The sequence below is a fragment of the Brachycentrus maculatus genome, unplaced genomic scaffold, assembly GCF_059751285.1.
Source record: "Brachycentrus maculatus isolate JH-2025_06_01 unplaced genomic scaffold, ASM5975128v1 h1tg000081l, whole genome shotgun sequence".
Taxonomy (NCBI): domain Eukaryota; kingdom Metazoa; phylum Arthropoda; class Insecta; order Trichoptera; family Brachycentridae; genus Brachycentrus; species Brachycentrus maculatus.
Window position 1 is genome coordinate 1 of NW_028280835.1, and position 10928 is coordinate 10928.

A 10928-nucleotide genomic window follows, 5' to 3' on the forward strand; every position below is an offset into this window, starting at 1 on the left:
TATATAAATATAAATATATATATATATATATATATATATATATATATATATATATATATATATATATATATATATATATATATATATATATATATATATATATATATATATATATATATATAAATATATATTTATATATATATATATATATATATATATATATATATATATATATATATATATATATATATATATATATATATATATATATATATATATATATATATATATATATATATATATATATATATATATATATATATATATATATATATATATACTTCAGGCTTTTACGAACAGGTTGATGCATTCTAATAATTATCCTTTATGGTAACACTGCGTCAATCTGACGCGGCACCCTATGCGAATCGAGTTCAGACAAACGTATTTATATTATTGAATTCTTGTATTTCATATTTTTTTGTATTTTTCAAAGTATAATACGATAAAATCAATCCCAGTACGAATTATCTTCATCCATTATTTATAAACTTATTTTCTTTATCTTACTGTTATTCGCTCGTAGACATGACGTAAACTTAAAAAAAACTGCTGATGAGTGTACTACGTTTTACTCACAAGAGTAGTGTGGGTCTAAAATGTCCAAAAGATTTTTTTTTTAAATACAGATTTCGTAAATGGTCAAAAGTATTGAATTTCAGAATTGTAAAAAATTTGGTTTATATATTTATGAGAACTTAAGTAAAAAATCAGATTTATTTCTAACAATATTGAAAAATTTGCATAATATAAAATACCGGAAATAATGTACAACCATAGGGGATGAAAAAATTACATGCTTGTCGCGTGTATTGTATGTACCAAATATTATAAGAGAATTCAAATTATTAAGTCTAAATAAACGTGGTTATCTTTTTGCATATTTCAGATTTATTCTTCTTCTTCTTCCCTTTAAACCCTTTCCTTTTCCTTTTTACCCTTATCCCCAACCAAAACTGATTGACACAGTGTTATCTTGATCGTTACTTATATGAAGGCAAGGTGATAACTCCTGCGTTCCGGGGACCAGTCTAGGATAATATTAAATAAAATAATATTAATAATATTAAATAAAGAGTGTAAAGTCACTAGTGTTTATTTTAACCCCCCCCCCCCCCCTGGGAATCAAACCGTCCTTTTGTAGTGACCTAAACATTATTTTTGACATCTCATCAAAGATGAAGAAGAATATGGAAGTCTGGGCATTTACGGGGCTGACGACCGTCATAGGCTGGTTTAAGTGGTTTAAGAGTTTCTGCTTAGTAAAAAGCTTCTTTACATCTCACCAATAGATGTGTCTAGTGAAGTTCTGGTGATTCAAGAACAAGGTTTCTAAATTGGTTCATATATACAGAACTTCCAAGAATTTGAGTAGTGTGGTTGTCAATAATGGGTAGAATTGGTGAATGTTACACGTGTGTAAAGTGATCACTTAAACCAGCCTATGACGGTCGTCAGCCCCGTAAATGCCCAGACCTCCATATTCTTCTTCATCTTTGATGAGATGTCAAAAATAATATGAAAATAACTCCTGTAATTGGAGATAATCCAGATTTTGTGAACAAGTATTTGGACACACTCAAAATGTTGACCTAAACATTGTTTAAATAATGAAAGTTTTGTGACTAAAACTGTCTGCGTACGTCAGGTGATTTAATATTTATTAAATATTATAAGACTTTATTATTTATAACTCAATATTAAATATCTGTAGAAGAAGAATAATAAAACTAAAAATATAAATTTGTTTTATTTTTAAACTTTTTCACCCCAGTTTCCCCTTTTATCCCTTTCATGTATCTACCTACCCTCAAAACCAAATATTAAAGTATAATGCAGAAGGCGCCACCGAAAATTTCGCAAGCTAGTCGTAAATACGTTTTCTCAGAAGTCGAAATAGCGTGCATAAAAATACTCCTACGTATTTTTATATACATACGTATGTATTTTGTTTATTGGTCCATCAGAAAAGGCACAATTTTTAAAATAAATATATTCATCATGGTAATGCCCTGTAAATCAATTATTGGCAGTTATTATACATAGATTAGTATTGATTTCATCCTTTTTTGGATTTTTTTTTAATGTGACCAAATTTGATATAATTTTTTTTAATTTATCATGGGCCAAGTCACTAATAAAACAATTTTTTTTTTTTTTTTTTAATACTCATGTTGTCTCATATAAAATATTTGACGATGCTTTGTAACTTTCTTTTTTTACATTTTTTATCCATAATTTTTTTTACTAAAATGTATCAGAGATATCTTAATTATCTCTGCTTATAAGATGTGCCTTAATTATCAAAATTTTCGAAAATAAATGACAATCGGTATATTTTTTTTTTAATATTTTAAATAATATCAAAACATATTTCCCAAAGCTATTATTTTAACATTAAAAAATCGTAACGCAAAAAATACAAAAATGCTACAAAAAAATCCATGGTTCAAACATTTCATACCTTTTTTATTTTTTCTTTAAAACAAATAAATAATGATAATTAATTTGGATTATTTACATAGCGCATTTTTTTGTAAAATACTTCCTCTAAGGCGCATCACTGTGATTACTTTGGAAAAAATGGGATAGTGGAAATGATTTGACAAACAAAACCGTTTTTATTTTCTTTTCACTACACACTCACTTTTTCTGACTACTGGTGGAAGATATATCCAAAGAGATTTATATATAAAAATGAAAACACATGTGTCATTTTTGATTTTATCAATGTGAGCACGTCTAGTTTCGAGAACTACAGATTATATCACAAATGAAAATAGAAACTGGTTATTTGAACCAAACTTTGTAAAAATAATAATCTCAAAAGTGGTATTATACCAATGATTTTTAAATAAAAAATATATCATGTTATTCCACAACTTTAATGTTCAATAAATTAATAATATCATTTCTTGAATATTATGTGGTTTCTTTTAGTGAACCTCCACACCTATTACCATAAAACTGCAGTTCACGCCACGACAAAGGGTCAATAAAGGTATTACGTACCTAATAATTATTCCATTATATACTTCTAGCTATTTGGTTTCATATCTTTAATATTTAAAGAGTTTAACTGTATTTTGAAAATGTAAGCATAAATGCAAATCTTCTCTACTTTCTTATGAAAGACATATTATTATTTAAAGCATTGCATTAATTGATTTGGCAGTCACTTTATGGTAATATCTACCCAATTTGTATTAAAATTCCATTTGGTAAATACTATTATTTGTTAAAAAATTTTGTAAGAGGTGTTTCGATACCTACCGCATTATTTTCAAACACCATATGTGAAGCCAAGTCAAAATTTTTGAGTTGTGTCCTTGGGACGTTGAAGGTTGAAGAGGGGGTAGGAACTGATTCTTTTTTATCAGTGCAAACATGGATAATAGGGGAGCCAAAATATGGTGAGTTAAAACTTAGACATAAATTAAAGATTTTTTGTAACTTTATAAAAATATAATAAAAGGACGTTATTGAGTTGTACAATGTACGATATTAATAATGTACTTTTTAGTAAACATGCCTACTAATATTATTTTCGACATTACAAAATTTAAGGTTTTCTTGTGAATAATAATTTTAAATCATTTCCTACTAAAAAGAAGGGTCTAGACTAGAGAGACGCCCAAATATTTAGAGTGCTGTGACGAGATGGGTATAAATCAGAGAATGAAATATGTTCATAATTTTCTCTTTTTAACGCTTTTTCTAAAATTATATTTTTTAATGATTTTTCAGTTTTTTCTGCTACCTTAGATAGCATTTTAGTTTCAAGCTGTTTAACAAAATTATTAATAACTAATTTTTCTAATGGTTCTAATCTCCGCTAATAAAGAAAATGCATTATGGTAAGGTAAAGCAGAGTTCAAGGAGGAAACGAGCGTTAGTATTCGTACATGTAATAAAATTTTGCTTCATAGATGACTCTGATAGTAATATCTTACAATTTAAAGATTTCATATTGTTTCATTAAAAAAAAACATTTTAAATGTAGGTATTTATTTAATATTACCTTGGACTTATTTTACTATTTGCATCTGCAGTGTAATGTTAAGTGCTTTCAGCTACATTGCTGGTGGCTTCGGGTACGATTCCCAGGGAAGGGGGTTAAAAACAGTGATTTTTCAATCTTATTCGTATTTAAGATAATACTGGACTGATACCTGGAGTACAGAATTGATCGCCCTGCCTTCATGTAAGTAACCCTATGCACCATTGAGTGCGGATAAGGGTGAGAATAAGAACTTCTACCTGAAACGAAAGACTGATCACCTTGCATTAATATAATAAACGATCAACATAACATTTCATCAATTTGATGCAGTGCCCTATGCACCGATGAAGCTATGAAAAGAAGGATATACTAATCGCCCTTGTGTTGAAGTAGTCAGCACATTTGGCTACCGTGGTCCAGGAGTTTTCCGATTCGATTCCAATGAGGTTTTAAAAAATAATGTCATTTTTATTACAATATTTATTCAATAAAATAATATATTTGTCCTCACGTTATTACCGATCAAGACAAAACTGCGTCGATGCGATCCATAGCCCTATGCACCATCGAAGTTGGTCGTCAATTATACGAATTACACGAATTACAGAAATAATAGGACTGACCATTGGTCACTGACCAATGGTCAGTCCTGCGCTTCTTGCACTAAGCTGGGGTTATATTGAATAAATATTGTGGTGAAAATAAATTCTTTATATTTTGACCTCTCTGGAATCAAATCAAAACCTCCAATGATACAAAAAAAACGTTTAGAACAGTTTTTTCAAGACTTATTGTAAAAACTCACTTATAACTGTTAATTTTCCTACAAAAAATACTAAATGTCGGAAGATATTGACTAGACTTCATTTTGTTAAATAACACGAACGTTTTATTTTACATGCCAATTTATATCCCTAGTTTAGAGAAATCCTAAAAATGACCTAATGTTATTCTTAAAACATTCGATTTTATTAATTAATCATATTAAACATAACCAAAGAATATTAAAAATATTTGCATAATAATAACGGATTTCAGTTTTTGTTTTATGTTCATTGGACCTATAATATAAAGTGTAATTAAAATAAAATAAACAAGACAAGTCATTAAGTTATATATAAAAATATCTATTTTATTACAAAATATTAAATAAAAAACTAAAGCACTGATATCATATCAACGTTAACAACAATAATGTATTTACAAAAAATTAGAACATTTTTAACAACAGAATTGTAAAACTATATATTTCAACATACATATGTAACCTTCAAAAATCCATTAAAACCAGGTTATAATAAAACCAGGTAATAAACACACTTTTGCCGAAGTAAAATCGCTTGACATAAATACGCGTGTAATATGTATTTTCATGCTTATGTATTTTATGGCACTCTTTTAATAAGGCATAAGTGAATCCTTGAAAAATCTGAATGAAGAATGATGTACAGTGTACCTACCTGCCTTTAAAAAAAAAACTCCCGATTTAATAAATTATATCATGCACCTAATAGGTCGTCAGCCCCGTAAATGCCCAGACTTCCATATTCTTCTTCATCTTTGATGAGATGTCAAAAAATAATAGTAAGATATTAAGATTAAGTGTATTCGCGGAATGTTTCTTAGTAATTACATTTCACAACTGGAGAAGACATTCTTCTATTACTGACGTCAGAATGGACATTTTTAGACTATTACAACTTTAAAATAGGCTAGTGATATTTGGAATTTATACTTAAACTAAACCTAAGATCATGTGTACTGATTTGTGGTGTACGAGTACACGCTAACCAGGGGTGTATATATATATATATATATATATATATATATATATATATATATATATATATATATATATATATATATATATATATTTTTTACATATATATATATATATATATATATAACTATATATATATATATATATATATATATATATATATATATATATATATATATATATATATATATATAAACATATATATACACACACTTACATACCGTAACACTTCCCTTTTAATTTTTTTTTTTTTTATTAATAAAATGTCTAAATAAACAGAAGGATATGCACGTGCATTGGAATTTTATAAAAAAAATGACCTAAATAATTGTTTAATTTATTTATGTCGTTGAATATTTAATTAAATAAACATTTTGACTTGAAATACAACGGAATATTATTCACATATCAGTATCTGGATAGTAAAAAAAACACGCAATGCACCGAGACATTTTTCTCTAATCAAAAAGGTTTCTCTTATATCTCTTTTTTCTTTTACAAAGGGGTAAAATAAGGATACCTTAAGTCAGCTCTCTAATATGATTAATCCGAAACCGTTAGTCAGGAAGTTATGTTTTTTTAACACAATGGATGAATTTACACAATATGAGCGATGAATGAAAAGGAGATTCTTATATTACCATACCACAAAGTTAACGATGCTTTCGATGTACAAAAATTATTTTACATTAATTGTAACCAAAACGTGTTTTTCATATTTTTGGCTAGCGTATATCGTAGTCATACAGGAGAAAGTGACCAAGTGCATTTTTTTACAAAAACGTGATCATTGACTATTTGATATATTACTAGCTTAATATTACCCTGAAAAATCCAAAAGGATTTTAAACTTGGTAGTATAATATATTGACTTGTTAAAAATGACTAACTGCATTGATGTTTTTTTTCTTGCCAAGCAAAAGTGACTTAAATGGCTCTCCTGAACATTTTACGTATTGTTATTTGGTCACTTTCTCCTGTACGACTACGATATATTTAAATTGTAATTTATTTTTTCTTATCCCGCCGCCGCCGGAGCGGGGGTAGCGGCTCCGGCCGCCGGCGTGGCCCCGGCCGCCGGAGCCGCGGGGGCGGCCGCGGGAGGAGCCGCCGTGGTGGTCGTGCTCGTGGTCGTGCTCGTGGTCGTGCTGGTCGTGCTAGAGGTGGGGGACCCCGAGCCCAGGGGCAGGAGGCTGGGTAGCAGGAAGATAGAGCCGTTGGAAGACTGGATCATAGACTGGAGGCTTGAGATATCTGCTACGGGGGCTGTGGGCGAAAAAAAATTTTTTTTCATTATTTTAAATTATTTTGCATTATATAACACAAATTCAAATACAAAAAAATATAAATAAAAAATATAAAAATGAACACAAAAAAAGATCCCCCAAAGGCGTGGCCTGTGTGTGGGTATACAATATAATTTAGTTATAGTAAAGGGTATAGGTATTATAAGTAGGTATTATAAGTAGTAGATATCTAAGATTCCGAAACTTCAATTGAATTTATTTTTTTATTAGTCATTGTATGTATTTAAATAAAAGTGGAATTTGATTCAATAATATTGTTTTTTTATTTTGGATACATTACCCAAAAATTAATAGAATGTATAATTTACTAGATATCCCTTTTTGCAAATCACACTCGCGCAGAGACACGTTTTTCATAGCTCCAAAACTGTTTAATTCCACAAAGACTATATGCTATACATTTATTTCCTAAGTTTGTTTCGATTTAAAATTTTGCTAGTACCTTCTTGTTTTTAACGTATAACTCATAACTAAGCTGGATATTTTATTTGTTAAAAACACCGCCATGTTAGGGCATTATTAAACTACTGTTGACCTAATAAGGCGAAACAGTGATCTCGAATTTAATTTAATTTTTTATATTTATTTGTTTTTAAATAAAAAAATTAAGCTAAAAAAATATATATAAATTATTACACCCTAAAAATTTGTGTGTGATTTTAATATTTAAAATAAACAAATTAAACACCAAATCAACAAATTATTCAATTATAATGTTCGATCGATACAGTCCTCTATAACATTGAATATTAAATAAAAAATGCTTTAAATATGACGTTTTTCGTATGCAGTAAAATGGTGTGTTAATATTATATAACCTTTATAGTAATAATTATATTTAAATTCCGACTTGACTAAGCGATTGGTGAAATATTTAGCCTCAAATATATGTTTACAACTACATAGCATTGTAAAATAAAATAAAAATAACAAAATTTACTTGTTCTAATTTTTCTTTTAAATACTTTTTCTTTCTATTCGCTTTCATAATTAATTTTTTTTTTAATGAATTTCTTACTTAGTAAAACGGTTATCTTGGGGGGGTACACGGTGGCCGGAGGCTTTTCAGTTTTGTCCTCGTCAGAATCGTCTTCGAACATGCTCTCGATCAGCTCTTGAATGCCAAAACACGGCTGAAATAAAATATATTATGATATGTTAAATAACTTTTCGATTTTCTTAATCTTATGTAAAAATTAAAGCTTTATGAATGATCTTATATCACATACATAAGTATGTATTGTATAATACACCCAGGTTATAAATAAATATATATTGAAGATTTTTTATTTTAAAAAAATGTAACTTAAAATATATTTATGTTGTATTTATTTTTTAAGGTTCTTTAGTTTCTTTGTTTTTAATTTAAGGGTGAATAGTTCAAACTGAACGTATTCGAGCTGGGACATGTGTATTTGTTATTTTATAAATCTTTGAGTGATCACTTTATACACTTTGTAATATTCACAAGTCTACCTATGATTCAATATCATATAATTTAAATGTGGTTATAAGTAAAACGCGGTATACAAAGCGATCACAAAAAACAGAAAATGAAAGTTCGTATACTCTGTAAATATTCAGACATCATATTTGCCAATTAATTTCATTTTATTAAAAAAAAGTATATATATATATATATATATATATATATATATATATATATATATATATATATATATATATATATATATATATATATATATATATATATATATATATATATATATATATATATATATATATATATATATATATATATATATATATATATATATATATATATATATATATATATATATATATATATATATATATATATATATATTTATATATATATTTATAAAAAAAAAATTATACATATAAATATATATAAAAATATAGGCCTCGTGGCCTGTTTTTAAGAGGAATGTCAATTCCCAGCTATCGATCCAAAAATAATTAATTAAAATTAATATTAATTAAGACACCCTAACAACGATATTTAAAAAAAGGTATTTGTCTAAACGTATGTATGTATGTATGTTTATAGTAAGAATATATTTATCTATTTTAAATTTCAAAACACATGTTTTATGGTAGCTATGAATATTGTAATATAATTGTTAATATTAATCAAACTTCCGGCAGAAGCTTATATGTATCTTATATTAACATTATTAAAATGTTAATTATTGGATAATTATTTTAAATAACAAAAGACGTACTACAATCCTTATTATTATAAGCCAGGTGTACTTTATGCATTGACGTAGTGTTCAATTCATATTACCGATTATTTTCACAGACGAAATTTCGAATTCAAATACATTGGTTTGGTCAAGGTTAATAAGATTAATTTATTATTCCATATAAAAGTGTTTCCAAGAATTTTCTAAGAATATTCATAAGTTTTTCTAGAGATCTTCTTTTTCAAATAATGTTTAGCACAATTGACAACAATTAGCTGTATTATATAACGATTAGTAATGTATACAAAACAAGTATAAACTTTAAATAAAAAATTATTCGCAATTTTTGTCAACGGTGTCCAATAGTTTATTTAACAAATAAGGGCCTTTTTAAATTCATATGTCTTACTCCAAATATGTGTATGGTTTAAATAAAACATAAGGCGGGATATTCAATAGAACGCAAGCTACATAGTTTAGCCAGTTAATAATATTATTAGCGAGCTAAATTTGAGAATTTTAATTTACATGTTTATCACAATTTAGATATTGATAATAAATTAAATTAAATTTCAATGCAATCCAACTATTGTTTATAAGACGAACACTTATAAATTTTTGTATTTTAATAAAAACTTTATTATATAAATTAATGATGAATGAAGATGATCAAAATTTAAAAAAAAACTTAATACCATTACAATACAATACAAGTTTTTTTTTCATGGTGTCCATCTATTTTACAATAATATATTTAGAAAACACAATAAATATACAATATTGTAATTAATGATCATCAATGCTTTAAATAGCTTTCGTATTTTTTTTTGTTTTGCACTATTTGCCCTCTAATCAAATATAAGCCTATAAATATTTCTTATAAACCTTGACCTGTATACTAATCTGTTTTTAATCAGTTTTAATCAGAATTTTGCTTTGGCAAAAAGCCTTCCAATGCATACAAAATATTTTCATTATTCGAGTACCTTCGAGGAGACAAATCCTTTATTCGTTATCACCGCCAGCGCGAGAAGAATAACCAAACTTTTGGACAGCATTTTTCACAACTGAAATCCACAAACTGAGAATGAGACCTGACAGTAAGTTCTGCCTTACACAATGTTATCACTTCTAGTACCTACTTAAATATTTTATGTTCTGCTTTTAAGTAATTTTATCGGCCGCTTGTTCATGCACATATGTCGGGTGTAATAAATGTTTAACAATGAGCTATTTGCTGAGTTGAGCAAATACGCATTTCCCGGGTAGTGGTGAGACAATCAGGTGTACAGAACTTGTCTTCCTGATCACTCTAATTCCCAATAACAAATACAGTCATGCGACAATGGCGATTATCAATAACAATATCGAAGGAACCCTGCCATTAAACATACAATAAATATCATGGTCGAAGATTTTAAAGAAAGGCCAAATCATTTACGAAAGGCTGAATAACAATCGGAAAAAATGACATTTTATTTTATTTTATTATTTAATATAATTACATTTTTTAAACAATTTAATGCAATTTCTTTACATTTTTACTTCATATAATCTTAATCTTAGCTACAACATTTTGAGTGTGTCCAAATACTTGTTCACAAAATCTGGATTATCTCCAATTACAGGAGTTATTTTCATATTATTTTTTTGACATCTCATCAAAG

The 10928-nt window shown here is 27.3% G+C and overlaps 1 protein-coding gene across 1 annotated transcript; it reads right to left on the minus strand.

Annotated features, from left to right (window-relative positions):
* Window positions 1–6023: 6023 nt before the first annotated feature.
* On the minus strand, window positions 6024–10416 carry LOC148310945 (uncharacterized). Its single transcript, XM_088257392.1, has 3 exons — window positions 10248–10416; window positions 8109–8223; window positions 6024–7049 (listed from the first exon to the last, which is right to left on the minus strand). Exons 1-3 carry the CDS (start codon window positions 10317–10319, stop codon window positions 6802–6804), a joined length of 435 nt encoding a protein of 144 aa, XP_088113518.1. The 5' UTR covers window positions 10320–10416; the 3' UTR covers window positions 6024–6801.
* Between the last annotated feature and the right edge of the window lie 512 nt (window positions 10417–10928).

Excerpts from the sequence above, each read along its gene's own strand:
- LOC148310945 (XM_088257392.1), bottom strand. The coding sequence starts at position 10,319 with ATGCTGTCCAAAAGTTTGGTTATTCTTCTCGCGCTGGCGGTGATAACG. Across the intron at positions 8,224-10,247 it reads AAGGATTTGTCTCCTCGAAG|CCGTGTTTTGGCATTCAAGA; the intron begins GTACTCGAATAA and ends ATTTTATTTCAG. Across the intron at positions 7,050-8,108 it reads CAAGATAACCGTTTTACTAA|CCCCCGTAGCAGATATCTCA; the intron begins GTAAGAAATTCA and ends TTTCGCCCACAG.